At 33.2% G+C, this 19,554-nt stretch overlaps 2 protein-coding genes across 11 annotated transcripts in view; one reads left to right on the top strand and one right to left on the bottom strand.

Moving 5' to 3' along the window:
- LOC123699250 (eukaryotic translation initiation factor 5B) overlaps positions 1–15,775 on the top strand; it is a 38,994-nt gene extending 23,219 nt beyond the window's left edge. For 4 of the 10 annotated variants that reach the window (XM_045646167.1, XM_045646161.1, XM_045646168.1 and 1 more), the window contains 11 exons: positions 5,276–5,413; positions 5,858–5,963; positions 6,684–6,704; positions 7,249–7,340; positions 10,233–11,723; positions 12,083–12,175; positions 12,619–12,738; positions 13,134–13,206; positions 13,353–13,376; positions 14,023–14,078; positions 14,565–15,775. In XM_045646167.1, the coding sequence (XP_045502123.1) occupies positions 5,276–5,413; positions 5,858–5,963; positions 6,684–6,704; positions 7,249–7,340; positions 10,233–11,723; positions 12,083–12,175; positions 12,619–12,738; positions 13,134–13,206; positions 13,353–13,376; positions 14,023–14,078; positions 14,565–14,690 (2,340 nt within the window). In that variant the 3' untranslated portion in view covers positions 14,691–15,775. Of the gene's footprint in view, positions 1–5,275; positions 5,414–5,857; positions 5,964–6,683; positions 6,705–7,248; positions 7,341–9,313; positions 9,382–10,232; positions 11,724–12,082; positions 12,176–12,618; positions 12,739–13,133; positions 13,207–13,352; positions 13,377–14,022; positions 14,079–14,564 lie in introns of all 10 variants that reach the window. The other 6 variants (XM_045646169.1, XM_045646170.1, XM_045646164.1 and 3 more) reach the window with 6 other exon arrangements.
- A 1,485-nt stretch (positions 15,776–17,260) lies between these two features.
- LOC123699254 (NADH dehydrogenase [ubiquinone] 1 alpha subcomplex subunit 11) lies at positions 17,261–19,227 on the bottom strand. Its single transcript, XM_045646172.1, has 3 exons — positions 18,874–19,227; positions 18,094–18,348; positions 17,261–17,354 (listed from the first exon to the last, which is right to left on the bottom strand). Exons 1-3 carry the CDS (start codon positions 19,127–19,129, stop codon positions 17,344–17,346), a joined length of 522 nt encoding a protein of 173 aa, XP_045502128.1. The 5' UTR covers positions 19,130–19,227; the 3' UTR covers positions 17,261–17,343.
- Between the last annotated feature and the right edge of the window lie 327 nt (positions 19,228–19,554).

Raw genomic sequence — 19,554 nt, 5'->3', positions numbered from 1 at the left:
TAGAAAAGCTGATCTGTCCCTAAGACAGCGAAAACCGATAAATTCGATTGCTCTGGCGGGATCACGGGTGGCTGAGTGGTCAGGCGTTGCGGTCGCCTCTGTTAGACGAAAGATGCGTGATCGAATTTTTACTTTTCTTTAAAAATATCTTAATATATTAAATAATACAATGGATATGAATGTACGACATGCTCGAGTGTATACGGTGGGATTTCAAAATAAGGCGACTTAAGACGTTTGACGGCGCGCCTGTTGTTTAACGTTGGTGGTTTGTGAGGTTCAAATTATAAACTTTGGAGTATTTGTAAACGGATTGTCGAAATTTGATCGGAGGAAATGTGTGGGATAAGTGTGAGAGAATGGTTTGGTGTTATGTGCCTTGAAGTATATTGGAAAATTATACATATTTGGAAATTTATGGTGCGACCTTTCAGAGACAAATATCGTTTCGAGAATCGTTGCTATGATTTGCATTGAGATTAAATTTATCATTCCTTTGTTTGTGTTTCGATGAAAATTCTTATGGATATTCTTATTGAAATAATAATGCAAAAATTTTCACATAACACCTTATACAAAAAAAAATCATGAATACATATAGGTACAATGCGTTATGCATTCTCAAACATAACTTTACTCGAGGTTTTAATATTGATTTTGTTTCTTTCAAATCGCTCATCTCTCAAGCCTTGTCCAGTTCGCACGAAGAATCCGCTGTACATAATATGATGTCATGCTCATTATTTTTGGACCACGATATTGTGTTAGTACAATTTAACATTGTGACTTTGTGTCATTCCATTCAACTGAGTGTTTAGTTACTTAATTTTATGTACATTTCTTATTTTTTTTAAATAAGTCGTAATTTGTAATAGACTTTGTTATGAATCTAATTTCTCATTACCTGGTACTTGGTAAATATCTTCCTCCTCATTCTTCATCTTCATTGCAATTTTCTTTTCCAATTTATCAGTGCTAAGAAGATTGTTTATCTATTTCTAGCTTCTAAAGTTAGCACTAAAAGTTGAAAATCGCTTACATTTACATAGACTATCGTCACAAAATTCACTAGCCTTATCTATCATACTTACATTGCGAAAGTCAGATTACATGCAAACATACAAAATTTCTCATTTTCTCTCAAACTCTTGAGATACTTAAGAAATGGGATTGGATAGAAAATTTGTTTTCACCGACTTGTCATGTGTAACTCAGTGGATTCGCAAACAGAAATACTGTAGTTAAGACAATATTTATAGACAAACAATAAATAATTTAAATAAAGTAGCTTAGGTAGTGCTATAGGGATGTTTGTTTATAATATTCGATAGACTTTCTGAGTGTCGAATTTGGTAATACATTTCTATATCGTGTCTTTACTATAAGAAATAATCTTTAAAATATTATCTAAAGTACTTAGTAGTTTGGATATTTGCATTATGCTTATGTGTGCTCAACAAAGACTTTATAATAAATCTATAGATGAATGTACTCAGGTTACTTGATGAACAATTAACTAAGAATCTTGATTGCCATCCCACATATTCAAATATGTATGCGAAAGTTCATATTTGAATATATCACCTGTGTACCTATATTTGTTGATTTCACTGCAAACGTAACGTTTTGGCTACAATGTGGTATGCAACACCTAAATAACATAATATGGTCACGAGGAGAATTCTGACAAAATGATGGACTGTCCTTTGGGTTGGGCACATCGAATTGTCTTCAGCCAAGTTTATCGATGCGCTAGTTAACATTCTAAGCCCTGCTGGTGTTCATGACTCAATCAAGTGTAACATGCAGTTGGCAGTTATTCAAAGGGCGATAGTAAATCGATTAGGTGACGCAAGCAGTGTGTGCAGCATTGTTAAGTTGATGCCGGTGACTTAATGGGGACGGCGCTCGGCTGAAGGACCGCCTGCACATTCGCGATTGCATTGTTTGGCCTGATTAGTGAGGACTGACAGGGTTAAACGTATGTCTAGAAACTCTGTAAGGCTTTCCCTTAATTCCAAAGGCAAAGAATGTAGAGTGATTTAGCAAGATTGGATCACTATTATTATCGATCTAGATTATTTTAGGCAGAAATGGTTTACCAAAATTTTTAATAAATGAGGTGATTGTTGGAATGTTGATTGAATCATCGAATGAAATATTTGATTACTAGGTTCAGGGTTTAGTATTAGGAGGAGGATAGGATTGGTAGCTCTATAAAGTTGTCATTCATAGTCCATAGACTATATTTTGTGCGTCTTAAATACCACTAGCTAAAACCATACGGGTCAATCTAATAGACTTAGAAGGAAGCTGCTGTATTATTCCGTTTTCTACAATAACCAAAACCAAACAAAACTAGACATTCAAGGCATACACCGGTTAATGTTTTTACATAACATTAGCCGACTCAAATCCCATTACGGAGGTTAAGTGTAACACAAGATGGTCATTTGCTTGACATGTCGAATTAGCATGAGAACGGTGAGGACAGATAACGGTACACGGGTTTACTCGTCTTTTGTGATGCTATGTGACTATTTGTTACGTTATAGGGCTTTTGTCTTAGGTCGGATGGGTTTTAGGCAAATTAGTATGTATGTACGTTTTCTTTCTATTGTCAATATTCTTGGCTAGAGATGCTTTTTTCTAAAGGTTAGTGCGAGTTATTTTTATGGTTTAAGAAAGCGAAATGCATGCCCATCTGTTCTATCACATATCCCGTGAACTTAATTAGGAATTTTTAAAATATTAACTCAAATATAGCATGATTCGTTTTAGAAATGAAAACCTATACTGAAAGACAAAGTTTACACGAGCTTTCGTGAGCTTTTTAATAAACTGGGAGTTACTGTTGATTGATCCACACCTGTTTCATATTTATTTTGTCCGAAGATATAAGTAATAATGTGAACTTTGCGTCAGTTTAATGTTTCGTTTTATGGGTGTTAGTGTGTTTGAAATTAATGAGTTTTTCTACATTATAATTTTTTTTTACAAAGCAAAAGTCAGCCATTTTATGCAATAGGCATTTACCGACAAATACAGGTTCTACTGGATTCAGCTACCACTTTCACCCTCAAACCCAAAAAGACCAGTAGCAAAAATCTTGATACTCAATCTGAAAGGCTTACTTAATGTTGTAACCAGCGCGACTAATCTTGATCGTTGACATTGGTAACGACCCACATTGCCGGCCTAGACACACATGACTCAAATAGACACTCCCGCGCATCACTCTAAATAGATGACGTTATGTGATGTTGTTGTTTCGATTGTGGCCTTTTTTCCTTTTGCAGTAGGGGTGAAAGTCCGTTGGTGTAGTAGTGGAAATTGTTAAATGGTAATAAAGGAGACCTGTGCTGGGATGTTTTAAATTGTCCCTAGTTTAATGGATAAGAAATGATTTTAATTCGCTAATTATTTAGTAATTTAATTCGTTCAAACTTAAAGATTTATTTATTCAATTAGACTTCTTCTAGAAGCGCTTTTGTCATTACTTATTTTTAACATTTACATTTTATCACCGATTCTTTGTTTGTCGAAAATGTTTGCAATCAATACCTACGCCACAAAATGTTCAGCAATTGAATAATGAAGGAATAAATAATTATTTAAATTAAATTAATAACATGGTATGAAAGTGGGTATTCTAAATTTTTACATATTTTGTAGTTTGGGAAAAAAAAGAAAATATTTTGTATAATCCCACATTCGAATCTTGATCTTCAGAAGTGTATTCGAGAACCTCACTAATAGGCCTCTTAAAAATATGCTTGTACTTATACAACCCAGCTTACTGGGTTGAAGTGAGTGCTAAAACCGAACACTCAAATAAATATTTCTTTGAATATTTCAAGCCGATACTAATGGAGTCTCACCGGCTCGTCCAAACAGATCCGCATTGCACTGAAGCTTCTTCGAATTACGTAAATCTTAGATCTGGCAATGGTAGACGTGAGACTTTTTCAGGAGTCATTTTTCTTGTTAGTCTTTTTCAGGATCATAGACAATGTATTATCGGTCGTCGGGGACGTTAGGTACATGTGGTACTGTTGTAATATGTTTTTTATAAGAAGATTAATATTAATAAATATAACCCGATGCAAACTTTGAGATGTTTACGTCTGATTACGTACGTGTACAGTGCATGAGTGATGAGATGCTGCTTCCTTTTGTGATATGCAGCTTCAACACCATCGGTCCCAGTATATTAATATAAATATTGATGTGCATTTCAAATTAAAATTATCAGGTAAGTATAATATTTTCTGATTTTTCTTATGAAATCACTCATAAGATTTTCTCATAAAAGTTTTAAAAAATTCACACTAATTCCCATATTTTATTTTTATTTTATTTTCAATAGGATTATCTGACAGATATAGTTGATAGAAACATTGAGTATTCAATGCTTGGTTCTTGCGACTAAAAGTCGCACAATTATGGCGAGTCTGCACAACTCCCAAAAACAGGAAAGCATAAACCGCGACGTCGTAAACAACTACCGGTGTTTATTAATCCAATTCAGTTCGATCTTCGTCATTTCGACCGGCGCGCGTAAAATATAATCATTTTATCTTATCACTACGGAGTTGAAATCGCCCGTTTGCACCTGTTGTTAAAACTTAAAGTTATGGATAAATCGAAAGTTACGGTATGTAATAAATAAGTGAAAATATTCGGTAAATAAACAGTAATGAATATGAGTTGTTTTGTAAGTTTAGTATCATAAGTGAAGTCCCGTGTCCCCGTAGTGGGGTAAGGGGCAGATGCGTTATGCATACATATGTTTCACTGATCGATTTTCTTTAGGGACAAGTAGGTGATCAGCCTTCTGTGTCCTACCAGACCGAGACATTTTTTTTTTCGTCTCCACCGGGAATCGAACCCAGGACCCCTCGGTTCTACACTCACGCGTCAACCACTGTACCAAAGAGGCGGTAAGTTTAGTATCATACGGTTTGTTTATATTATTTCTCAGCCATTTTATCTTTATTACCAATAAGTAATAATAAGAATAATTCGTACTATTTGATTTGATGAAAATCGCCGTTCAATTAAAGCTATGTTATATTCATTTTATATCCTTAATGAACTAAACCTTTTATAGTCCGTTTCTACATTAATTGCGGGTATTCTATACACCATCAATACCTTTATACTGTTACTCAATACCTTTTTTATCTATCTATTTTCTACTCTATAAATATGAACACTATCAACACTTTATATAATTACCCTTATTTATATATATTTATGTATATATTTTCAGCCTCCACCAATCCCGGGCATGCGTCCACCGCTAGGCTCTCCCGGCGGACCGGTGACTGCACCGAAATCGTCCATGGGTTTCGTCATGCCAATCTACACTATATGTATAATTGTCTTCTTCGTGTATACGCTTAGTAAGGTGAGTCTGGGTTGATCTACTTTAGTTGCAAGCAATTATGGGTGGATAGTAGGTAATTCGTCTATTACATGATGGGATGGTGATGTGTATTATAAATGTCTGTTTAATGAATCGAGAGAAAACAGAAAAGATTTAAAAGATTATGAGGAAAACATATCTAACCAAACAAGCTTAAAAATCTACAGTAATATTGCCTTTATGCGTGGTCGTTACTTTAAAGTTTTCAAGATATTAAACACACATTGTGCATTTCACAGCTGTCTATATTTTCACATCCTTTGCTCCATATTCACTAATGTCTTTTCATTGTCTTTGCTAACATTTATCAAAATCGGAACAAACCTTATTTTACCTTTCGAATTTGTGTCCTCTAATAATATCTAATCAATCCAGAAAATAACTCTTAGAGGCACCTGAAGGCATTTAAAAACATACTCCTTGCAGATCTTATTCAAACGCACGGGCGTACCCTACGAGCCGGTGACTCCGGACCCTCAGTTCAGACGACGAGTGTTCCGAGATGACTCCAGAACTACCCCGGATAAACTTGGTGAGTTAATGATAATATAATATTTGCATTATGTGTAAAAAGGTATCAAAATCGGTAACAAAGTTGGAAAAGCTAAGCTGAATTATATCACTCTTTGGCAGTGATGATGCCTATTTATTTGTCTAAGTGTGTGTCTTTATTATAAGTAAGTTTTTTCGTCAATCTTTCACCGAATTCGAATTCGGTGAAAGATTGACGAATCTCATGAGATAGGAATGTTTGTCATAGATAAAGAAAAAGTATTCCTAAACTTTTCGTAGTTCGTTCTTCACTGGGACATTACGATAAAATCAGGCGATTCATTTCAGCTTATTATGATTCGTTTGAAAGAACCATAACAAAGTTTATTATGATAAAGTTTGATAAATTTAGGACCATAGAATCATAGATGCTAGAAAATACTTCCAGCGTGCATTCATATCGATTGAATAATCAACTTAAATTTTCTTTGTAAATGTGTACGCCGTAACTTTACCTCAGAAGTACTATTTTTATGTTGTTTGGGACGATATCGAATATATTATAACGAAAAAAGAATATGATGGTATCTAAGTAAATTTAGTATTATTTGGAGACGATATGCGGTTATGAATATTCGATCACACGCTAAGCAAAAATTTGTTCGAAATCCAGATATCGTGTTTTGTATTCTCAAATAGCTTAGCTCTGGTAATCAGTCTAATTAAATTTACACGCTCTTTCTCGTTAACACGCAAACAGGACACAAAGAGGCCGACACAAGTGAGTACCTATATCGTTATATTTCATATTTTTATGTTTATGACGAATGACGTGAACAGGAAGACCTCGATAATGGACGGAATAGTTAATTAGTTTGTTAGAAGTTGATTAATTTAGACCTATTTAATGAAGCTATTAATACAATAGTTGATAACGGACCAATTCTTAAATGTGAGCTTAATCGCGGCCGTGTTTTTAATATTGTGACCATAATTGGACACAAAATTATACTTTTCGATCAATGATAGGATATTTTTAGAATTTATATTTGTTAAGCGTCAGTTTAAGTCTAAAGTAATGAATATTATTTTAGTTCATAGTATCCCTGACCCTACATTTTGAAATTAGTCTCCCTCTGAAGATTGCAGCATTGTTGCTATCTGCGATCCTGTTTTTTTCCCTGGAGTGCTTTATCAAAGTTTGCTATGTATAGTCCTCTTATACCCGGATGAATTTGGTCATATGTAGTGGCGTTTTGCTGCGTAATTTTATTCCCTGGATTGCTTTGCCTCCTAAGAAGTGGCGTTACATTGTCAATGTCCAGGGGATGTCGAGATCGCAGCACTGCGAGCGCGTTTAGAGGAGACGGAGCGCGCGATGCAACGTATCGTCGGTCAGCTCGCGCAGCGCGATGCGGTACTTGTCTCCCATTGGCCAGAGCGCGGGGCGACCAATAGAATGCGTGTATTTGAATGGCGCGTTCCTATTGGTCGGATTCGCTTGACGTGGAAGTGTTAGATGCGATGGGCTAGGGGTTGGTGAAGGAGAGATACATTTTGTCGTAGTAGATTCGGGATTCTTAATGCATAAGATGATTTGTTAAGTTAAAAGACAGTCGTTATAGAATTACAAACATAAATAATGTTCTTCCTCATAAAAATCATCAATCGAGATTCATTTCAACATCGCTCTGCCACCTATTTCATTGAAACTTTGTAACTAAAACTCTATCAAAGAGAATAGTTCTCTTAAATTAGGATGAAAATGATGTACATTAAAAATTATTGGCTTAATATATCGATTGCTAAGCATCTTGAATCACCTCTAAATAGATCTGTTGCAATGCGCCAAGTTACAACATTGCCCTATTTGTAACTATTAATAGCCATCTGTTATTGTAAATACAAATTAATAGGCCGATCATCGCATCTAATATTTTCATGCTTCAAAATTCGGCAAGGATTCTCTGTCTCTTTCATATTTGATGAGGTCAATTGAGACAGTTGATCCGATTAATCCGATAGATTTAATTTGCGTGGTCCTTTAGTAATTAGGCGTTTGGTATAGATGCTTGCGGCATGGTGACGGTATTTTTGATGCTTGAAGGACAGAAGGGTGTTAAGAAGGGATTTGGAGACATATAAAACGCTAAAGTGATCCTGATTGGAAACGTTGAGAGAATTGACATTGACTAAAAGTTATAGGAAATTTAAAAGTTACGCTTTTGTTAAAAAGTTGAGTTGTGTGCACAAAAGATTTGCTTTTCGTCGCAATGGGTGTCCGTATTTAATTTATCGGCTTATAATTGTTATCTATACCCATTTTTAGCGTTATAGTTAAACAAAAACCGATCAATAATTCCAAAAATTAAAATAGAAATTTTATACCTTCTTCACTCTTCTGTTTCGTCTTACACAACAATGTGTTATGACGATGTTGCATTTGATTTCAGCAATAAAATTATAAATGTATTAATTATTATTAATGTATTTGTACCCAAACCATTTAATACGTACCTATGTATCCGTAGTTGTAACCTATTTTATTAGACACCCGCTCAACCCGACTCTACAATGACGTCACGAATTTGTCCATACTACAGAAACATGTGCAAACAAATGCTTGGTCCAAAATTATATTCTGATGTTAAAATTAAAGTAGGAAAGTCAATAAGACAGCTGAATTTGTTCAAATTACGAGAATATTTTTTACGTAACGAGGAGCATGATCTATGTTACAAAATGTTTACAAAGATAATTGGAATATAAAGTAAACTGATGTTTTGGCCGCATTCCAGGATGCAAGCGTGGTCGATCGTCTATACGAACTATTTTAGACGCGTCCTTCGCAATTTGTTTGATTATAGTTTATTTTTAATGAACTACATTTTGCATTTGCGTACTTGGAGAATCATTCATCAATTTTCGAAGTGCTTTCAAACCGGTATACAATCAAATACACTACTGTTGACATAAGATCTTATTTTTAAACAAAAACACGCATATTCAAGAATACTTGCTAGATATGTTACAAAATTGAATTAGTTATTAACTGCTTGGATTGTTTTCGTTTTGGGATGAATTATTATCTTTCCCAAACAATGTAACAAACGCAAGCATGACCCATTAAATATTATTGGTTTTAATATGTCGATTGTCGAATGTTTATTCGAATAATTGATTATTGTGTGCTAATTATGTCTTATTTCGTATAATTGTATAGAATTAACGTTAAAATTAATGAAATAGATGCAAATGCAATTGAAGCTAAAAACTCACATAACGATTGTCTATAATCTGAATTATGATATACGAAAGATACAAAATGGTTCAAAATATTATAATGATGACAAATAATACAAAGGCTGATATTAAAATTATTGGTCACAGTTGTCACGGCCATATCTGGCCTGGTAGCGGAGGTGCAACAACAGATGGAGGCGAGCCAGCAGAGACAGGTCTTGCATGATGTGCATATGTGTATCGGAAGTTTTGTTTTGTTCCCCTTCATTGCCATTGATTCGCTTTTCTTTTGCGTTCTAGTTTGAGATTTGAGTTTTATTGCGATTTATCATTAGGGAAAGTTAATGTTTTTAATTTGAATAGTAAACGTCAAACATGTAAATATTGTATAACATTGGTCTAAGAACAATGCCCCGGGGCACTCCTTCGTTGTAAAATTTTATTCATCAATTATATTATTTCTCTTTATTTTATAGTAGGTACTCTTTTGGGAATTTTTAAAATCATCTCATCTCTCTTTTCTTTTGCCATTATTCTATATTACTTCAATTTATTCATCACCTATTAGTCTATCACTTTTACCATTCGATGTTGTTTTAATCATTTATTCATTCCGTCTACCATCTGTCTGTTTACCAAGCTACCTCGCCCGAAATAACCCAAACGTCTTTAAGAGATTTATGTAACATTTAACGAAAACCATCGGACTTCCTAATAATGATTTATTTTCCTTAGCTTGGCTTTAACCTTTTACTTATTGTCAGTATCTGCTTGATTTCGGTAATCGTTTTTATAGTTAGATCATAGATGTAGTATTTTTGATCACTAATGATTATTGTATCGTGAGAGTTATTGACATTTTAGTACTTGCTTTTCAGGATTTTGTTTGAAATGCTTCGAATTTTGTAGTAGGCATTAGATAGATTGATTATGCGTTTTATTGAATGTAGTGTTATTTATATAAACCTGACAGTTTGTAGTGATCGTTTTCTATGCTCAAAAAATTGTTGTAGTTGATTGAAATCTAATTATAGTAACTTATTAAAATTACATTACTCAATTCCAGGAATCCCAAGATAATCACACCCGTCCGTACACAAATGGAACAATTTTAGTTAACTCTGGTCCAGTTCAAATCGTGACTAGTGAGTACCAGGAGCCAAAGGCAAATGCAGAATTGGCGAAATCTAAGGAAAATTTATCTGAACGTAAGGAATCATCCTCTGAAAAAGAATTACCTGACGATAAAGACTCAATTCATAATGTGCATGATCATACAAAACAGACAGAACTAACACCTATTCACGAAGAAACAGTTCAAACAAAAGAATCGACTGAATCAAATAACGTTGAAAAACAAAGCGCTACACAAAAACCACAAGACACTACGGACATTAACGTTTCTCAGTTAGAACAAACACAATCTTCTAAAGAGCAAGAAGAGTCTTCCACTGAACTTAAAGAACACAATGGAGATGAAATCTCATCACAATTCATTCAAAAAGAGCCCTCGCCAGAGCAAGAACAATTATCTGACGATCAAGTGCAACCTCCATCTCTATCGTCCATAGGAAATAAAGAACCTTTGTCAGAACCAAAGGAATCTTCTATTGAGCAAGAAGATATTCCATCAAAACTAACATCCGATTTACAGGATCAGTTGTCATCAGATGCATGTGTAGATGACAAAACTGATTCTGAAAGTTCCTTACAACTAAAAGAATCCTCAATAGAGCAAGAAGGATCACTTAATAAGCATGAAGATTCTCCACAACCCTTGTTAACAGAAAATTACTCTTTGATACTTAAAGAGGCATCCATAGATCATGATTCATCTGAATCACCCATTGAACATATTGAACTACCCACAGAATCAATCGAGTTAGAATCTATCGAAAAAGAAACCTCTGTAGAGCCAAAAGAAACTAGTGAAGAAGAAGAATTGTCCCCTGATGCACCTTTAGTAAAACAAAAGAAATCCGAATCTAAAGAAGCATCTATTGAAAAAGAATTAACTCCAGATCCTTATACATCTTTGCTAATCCAAAAAGAAACATCCTTAGAACAGGAATCTATTTTGGAACCAAAAGACGTTTCTACAGAGGAAATCTCAACGAAAGATAACTTAGAATCGAACGAAACTTCACTACCAAAAACACGTTCGTCACCAGTGCATGAATCGTTAGTTATTAATGACGACTCTGATTTTGATACAGACGATGCAGACAAAGAATTTACAAAAGAACCTACACCAATAACATCTGAAGAAGAATTAGATATTTCAGATAAAGAAGACAAACCAGTAGAAGCTAAAGAAGCAGTGATCAAAGAAAATGACGAACCTAAAGAGCTATCAAAGCAGGTTGAAGAAATTACGCCCAAAAAGCCAGAAAGCATAGATGTGAAACAAGATGCAATTGTAAAAACCGAAAAATTTCTAAAAGAAGAGAGAGACGTTGCGACGAAAGATGGTCCAACAACACCGGAGCTGTTGGCTGAGGCGCTGAAAGAAGATTCTCCTGTAGAAACAGTTGATAATGAGAACTCTAGTGTTAAGGTATGTTCACTTTTATGTTATTTTTTTCTAATGTAAATGATAACATACGAGTTTATTTAAACAAACATAGAAAGTAAAATAAAAATTTTGTGGAATTCATATTCATTGGTCTACAACTGCTACGTATATCTTTTTTGTAAATTCTCCGGAAATATATTATCTTCAAACTTTCACACGGACCTTTAATGTTGATCCTTTTAAAATAATTACTTTAATAACCGTCCTTTTTTTTTTTATTATTAATCTTTAGCTGTGTTTACAGCTAAATTAAGGTTCACCGATTCTCCTAAGATTATTTTTATAATGATTCTTTTCCTTGAACACACACATTAAAAATCAATACAATTATAATTGAACAGATAATGGGTATGGAGGTAACAGCGCACCCGGCGGACGGCAGCGCGATGCCCGCGCGGCCGCCGCTCGCGAGCCACCCGCCCGCTCTACCTGCGGTGAGATTTGACATTAGACACTATACATGAGACACTAGCCACTAGCCATGTGACATTAGCCATTAGCCAAGAGACACTAGCCACTTGTTACTTGTCACTAGCCACTAGCCACTAACCATTAGCCACTAGCTGCTTACCACTTATCATCTGTTGCTCACTACTTAACTAACAACAAGTAGTTGACGTGTGAGCGTAGAACCCCCTGAATTGAATTCCCGGTGGAGACGAAAAAAAATATATATCTCCGTCTGCCTATGACACAGAAGGTAGATCACCTACTTCTCCCTAAAGAAATACAATCAGTGAAACATTATGCATGTAATGTGTCTGCCCCTTACGCCACTGCTCACTTGAACCACTATTTAATTTATTACTTCAACACCTTTAATATAAAATGAAATATAATATATAAAATATAATATAATATTTACAATAAATTGCAGCATAAAGCAGAGGACGTGAAGTCGATATTCCTAGAGACGGAGATCCCGCAGCAGTCCCGCGTGCTCGTCGCCGACTTCCAGGATACAGCTGATGCGCAGAAACCCACCAAGAATGCGCCGGTATTAAACTAATAACTATACATAAATATACATATATATGTTGTTGGATTATGTTAGAAACGTGTAAAAAAACAAGTAAACAGTAAACAGATTCCATATTAATTAAGATATAACTGCAAAAATAAACTAATTTTGCCGGTTAGTATAGCGCAAGTGCAGGTGATAAGTAAACATAAGTAGTTAAAAGGATTTAATTTTTTTTTTAATATGATATTCCATACCGATTATAAAATAATAGAGATTTGCTGGCTACCTAACACACACTCAAATAAAAAAATAAGAACAGGAATGAAACTTTGAAGTTTAGACGCTAAATTCGGAATATTTTTAAAGATATTATGGTTTCACATTAATAAATAATTAATTAACTTTATTTTAACTACTTATTATTTTAGTTGGTGGTGAGCGGTAAGATGACGCTGTCTCTGATACAAGATGCGCCGCGAGACTCGCCTGAACGAGATCCAGGTAATAACATTAGTATGAATTATTTGTCCTTTTGTTAGGTATCTAGAAAAATATTGCCATATAAAGACGGATGTCTACTGAATTTAAATTGAACTGCAATTATTTTTGGTAACATAATATATCTCTGAATGTTTTAATGCGGCTAGCAAGCGGAAAGAGAGATGTCCTAGGTAAGATTTCCAATATTAAAAAACCTTTTTAAAAATAGACTTAACTGCGCCAATGTTTGTACGAAAAATTCAAATTAAACCATATTCTAAATTGATAAAATCATAATGTATGTCTTTACTAGCTTTGAACTTTTAAGTAGAAAAATCCCATGGGAATGCATTGAGATAATATTACTTGGTATGGAGGAGACACCACGAACAAAATCTGTGCGCCATTTTTTTGCTCTAAGTTTTAAAAATTATTATCTAGTTAGGTACTTACCGATGAAAGTAATTCCTTTGCACTTTTCCGTATTATTTGTGCAATATCGTAACACACGAAGGCATATTTGATGCGTTTCACTTTAAATAAATAAAAAATGAGCGTGCACTTACGCCATATGGCGTATTTTGAGCGGAACATAAGTGATGTAGGCGGTGTCGTCTCCATAATATGTATATCTCAATATGGGAATGAGAGCCTTCACTGCGGTAAAAAAGTATCCTAAATTACTTTCTAGCCTCCTAACTATGTCCACACATAAAAATAAATATCATAAAACTGCATTTTAATGTGAAAGAAGGTCAAACAAACACATTCGCATTATAATATCAGTAAAAATGGATTAAATTAAAATAAGGATTGAATATAATTGAAATGTTTCAGAATCTACAATAACCGAGTACACGACAGCGAGTGCCATGACACAACCAGCAGCCGGGGTATGATTTCTCTTCATTATATTAAAACCATTATTTCTATATATTATGTAGTTGCGTATTTTCTGAATGAAAATAACAGCAAAAAATATGCTGTTGCAAAGTTTCAAGTTTTATTGTTTTCAGTTTTTTTTTTATATCCTGGTCATCGGTTAATTGTCAAAAAACTGTCTTTCTCAGGACAAAGCAACAAATTCTTCAAATTTTGTTTCAAATTATTAAATTTACGACTACTATATAAAAAGTTGGCATTTTATTAAAGTTATACTTCTATTGGCGCGATGGAGAAAAATGATGAGAGTGAATTTTTACGATGCGCGCGCACACCGACACCTAAATTTAACAACATGAAGTTAGTTCTAGGTGGTATGAAAATTGATAACTATGTTCAAGTTGTATATTCTAGTATTTTTTCCATACGCCAAAGAAGTATATCATATCAGCATATAAAATCATTTTTATTGACAATAATTTAATCCACTTTTACAGAAGGACGACGATCTCTCCGAAGATGAAATCGAAGAAGAGATAGAAGAAGAAGAGGAAGAGATAGAAGAGTTGGAAGAAGAGGAAGAAGAAATAGAGTTAGGCGGGAACAAGACAGGTTTAAAGTGATAATCGATAGTTTTAGACGTGCTAAGGACCCTTAATTAGATTTCATACGTTTTTCAATCTTAACCTGTTTTAACACATTTCTTCGTAGATATTATAATAATTTAATAAAGCATTTTAATCAAATTCGAGTATTTTTCGTCCTTAGCACATTAAGTATTAATTGTGGATATTTTTTATCTGTGTCATTCGTCTATCGTCTATGGTTCATTTTAATGAGATCTGTGAATTATGTGTTACTAGTTTGTTTTTGTTCCAAAGATATTTATTAAATAATACGAAAGTGGATCAAAATATGTATAACTAGCGCTTTGGGGCTGTAATTTGCTAAACTTTCTTTCTAAACTCTGCTAACTTCTTAAATATCTTTGGTTCATACATCGTAGGATATTTTTCAATGATACATTTGTAATTTTGTAAACGATTGGTGTTCGTATTTTTGTGCCAAATTTTCTTAAAGCGTATCATAATTTTATTCGGTGAAATTTTACAAACATTATACAGTATATGTATTTTGAATTTATTGTATTAATTTTCGCGTAAATGTATTTGATTTTCGCGAATATACGATATATTGCCAAATTTTAAGCATTCGTTTTGTATGTATTTTATTACATCATATTTAAACATTTCAATTAAATTATTGTTTGTTTCGTAATTTACATCTAGAATCGAATTATTTATTGATTAAATTGTTATTTAATATTTAATTATACACAGTTGTATGCACCGGCGTGTTGTATGAAATTGTTTGCATTTATGCGGTTTTTGTTGTCTGTGGTCACTGCTTTTTTATGCTTTACAGATTATAAATTATTTTCGTTTAAAAATAAATATTATATTGCGTGTTTTTATAAGATTATTTGCAATACAATCAATTTTTGAGCTCGCCATCTCGTCTATTTAAATGAAAAGGGAGGACATTTATTACACTCTAACATTCCTTTTCAAATATATTTATTTATAGAGAAGTTATATTTATTTGCACGGTTGATATTATAACTAATTTACTAAGTTAGCATTTTAATGTAGATTGCTTGTGGAGTTTTGTTGATTTGATAGTTGTAACAATAAATGATTGAAATTAAGCCTCGTTTTATTTAATTATCCCGATGTTCCTCTTTTAGAGCTAGCGCCCAAGAGCAACTTTTGTCTCCGCAACTATTTTGTCTCTCCCATTAATGTATAGGAAGTTGTGTCGCTACGTGCGCGCACTTTCTTACTAGCCCATAGAGGTGATGGGAGAGACAAAATAGTTGCGGAGACAAAAGTTGCTCTTGCACGTACCATTTTATATATGATAAAACATATGTTAAATATTATAAAGATAGTTAACACAAAGAGAAGAAGAAGAAAAGTCCGCCTGCCTCCGAAACTTCAATGATTCGTCACTTATTACATGTAACCAGATACTACCATATTTTAATAAGTTTAAAAAAAATACTCATGAAAAAAATAGTCAATAGAAACATTTTCTTTTATACAAAATATGTAAAAAAAGAGGAGAAACACAATTTTAATGTTATTAATAATTAATTAAAATTAAACAATTTTAATTAATTATTAATAAAACAGATTTAAATTGTGTTTCTAGTTGTTAGTATTATAATTATTATTACTAAATGTGCACAATTTTTTATGCAGCGCCAACTATCGGAATTTATAAATTTCAAATGCGCAACATAAATAGATCTTCCAAGGGAATGAATTGTTCATGGCGGTATAAAGTATTCCTTTGGCCTCCCAACTTACCCAAACATCAGGCACAATAAAATAGCACTGTTGCGACGTGAAAAATTGACAAAAACACAAACACTATTTTAGCGATACTATAAATTATTATCGTAAAGATATTTATTAGTTAAAATCAAAAGATACTGTACGAATTTTCTTAGTTTTCAACTTTCATTTCCATCAACAAGTGATTCTAAGGAAGGTGTTGTTATATTTTTTTTTCTTTCATATAATTATGTATTACAAAGTGTTGGCCCATGTGTGATGTTCTTAAAGGCTTAAAGCATTAAATGTTCTACCGTTATGTACGAAGCTATATCTTAAGATTTGTATGTAGAATCTTGGTAGAATCCATGTAGAATCACAAGCACGAAAACTATCGTCAAAGTATTCGTATCGACATCGAGAGCATGACGTCATTAGTACATATAGTTACATATCATAGTTCCTTTTTCGCACGGCAGGGGCGCTTTTCACATTCCCTTACGTATGCACTTGTCTTGACGATAGTAATTCTCATGCCATTACTTGCTCTGTGATGATTGCGGTTCTGTATCACTACATAGTCGTTAAAATTTAAGATACAATGTTGGCTGTTTTGTATTATGTTTCGGAATTTATCATGAAAGTTGGGAATTAAAACTATGGTATATTCCCCGGGCTGTGTAACAAATTTTTTATACATATTGTAGGTAATGATTGTTTACAATTGTTGTTACTTTTACTACTGTTTACTATTTAATATTTGTTGTGAAGATATTTTGTTCCAAGTTCCTAACTGTAAACATGAAACTTTTGTTTCTTGACAGAGGGGTCGAGGGCTAAATAAAAGTTCTACATTCTGTAATTATGATTTATTACCCTTAAATAATATTGATTTTTATTTACACTACTTCCATTTCAATTTTCTTTCACGCGAAATCTAGTTGGAACCTGGAAAGAAAAATAATGGTTTAAAAATATTTAATGGAAAATGTAATCTTCACAAGATTTCAGAGAATTTATTTTAACTTGATTTTATAATTAAAACAGTAGGAGCATCAATTTTTTTTAAAGAGAAAGATTTAAATTGTGTGATATGCATTTGATTTAGTGTTTCCATGATATGGCTTAAAATGTTTATTTCAGGAACTGCATATTTCATATTTTATTTATATTATGCTAACAGTTAGGCAAAAACAAAGCAAATTTTTACAGTATTTATTGTACATTGTTACAAAGTAGTTTATTGAATTCTATCACACTACGCATTCCACTAAAATTTAAAAAAAAAAAAACCATTACTAGCTGTGCTCTGCGGTTCCTCGATAAATGGGCTATCTAACAATGATAGATTTTTTCAAATCAGACCATTACTTCCTGAGATTAGCGTGTTCAAACAAACAAACAAACTCCTCAGCTTTATAATATTAATGTAGATAAACAAACATTGAAAATGTGTGTTTTCTATTTTTTTTTGTTGGTTCAAAAACAAACAGATAACCCACTAAGCATTTGTTTCAAGTTAATCATTTCACCCAGGATAAAATGAAATGAAATTAAGCTTTATTAAGAATTAATGTAGCTTTCTGCTGCTGAACCTATTTACAAATTAGTCCAGTTCCATAGTTTTGGATTCATTTTTAAAACAACACATATTCAAATATCTCGTTATTATACTATAACTCATTACCAGTTGTCCATGTTTTCAATTCTTCGATATCCTTGGCGATAGTCCAATCGTTCCTTGCTGACCAGGCGTTTTTGGTTGCCATCTGAATTTTAGGGAAGAAAATGTAGCCTGCATCGATACCCTCTTTCTTTGTTACCGCTGCACATCCCAGGACTATGCTCATCGGTAAAGTTAACAGAGGTATTTTGCGCAATGCTGAGAACACCATACCAGCTGCTGCACCACCCATGAAGTAGTTTAATCTGTCGTTTTTGCCTGAAAATTTACAGATATAATTTTTAGGTTGTCATGAATGTGTGATGTGATGATAAACATTGACACTGTTTTTAATTATGTTCTTTACTGACCACATAAAATATAATTTATTTATTGATTCAGATAAGAATTAAGAACTTATATGATTTTTTTATTATTATTTCCAATGTTAGGCTTTTGAATATGATTTTGTTCCATATTTTAAAAGAATCAAACATTTGTGATGCTAATGCTAGTGGGTAAATTGCTTAAGAATTAGTGAAGTGAACTGCAATACTAAGCAATAGGCTATCATTAGGTTTATTCTCCTGTTTATAAACTTGATAATGAAACGACTCCTTGATCCTTAATTTCCTTACCATGTGGAAATATGGAAGGAATATGTGGAAATAAGAATCAAGGAGTAGTTGCTGTAGAACAAAAAGCACATGGCTGATTGCATTAAGGTGAAACCAAAATGTAAATATGTATAAATTGGATAGAATTTAATGAATGGTGTGTAGTTTACAAGAAATTTAAGTATACCTCGAACGTTCTGGGCAATATTGGTAGTAAGGGTAAAAGCCGTTGCCATCCCTACGGCTGTGCCGAAGTAGGATCCATAACGTAAAGCCGTGTTGAAGAAGCCCTTGGGATGAGAATACAACAGCACGTCAAAGGTAGCTAGTGGGATAGTAGCTAAGACAGCATTTTTGGATGTTGCAATTGTTTTCTTAAAAATGTCCTGCCCCTCAGGAGTGTCGTAATATTTATATGTCAACAACGAAGACATTGTAGACATTGTTAATAGACTATAACGCCGAAATATTAAATTTTAATCGGTCTTCAGAGTTACACAACCAGGGCTACATTTGACTTTGTAAAAATGACAATTGACATTAGTTTTGACAACTGACATTGACTGTTGGTTAGATCATTTTACAGACTCTACAAATATAAAGATAAAAAATAATATTAAAAATGTATGAATTTCATCACATACTGTTCTGTGAATTTCATCATCAATAGTAAAATTATAAAAATGTTTCACACACATCTTCACAGATTAGATTGTCGTGTTGAATATTATCCAAATGATGAAAAAACGGCCGATATTCATAACAAATTATTAAAAAAGCTTAAATATATTTGCAAACTCCTTAGATAAGATATTAAATTATATTTCAAAATCTTGAGATGTAGTACTTACATAATATAAAAAGTTTG

This window comes from Colias croceus, chromosome 17, assembly GCF_905220415.1.
Source record: "Colias croceus chromosome 17, ilColCroc2.1".
Taxonomy (NCBI): Eukaryota; Metazoa; Arthropoda; class Insecta; order Lepidoptera; family Pieridae; genus Colias; species Colias croceus.
Note: the sequence above shows the minus strand (reverse complement) of the source record. Positions and strands in the feature narration are given on the sequence as shown.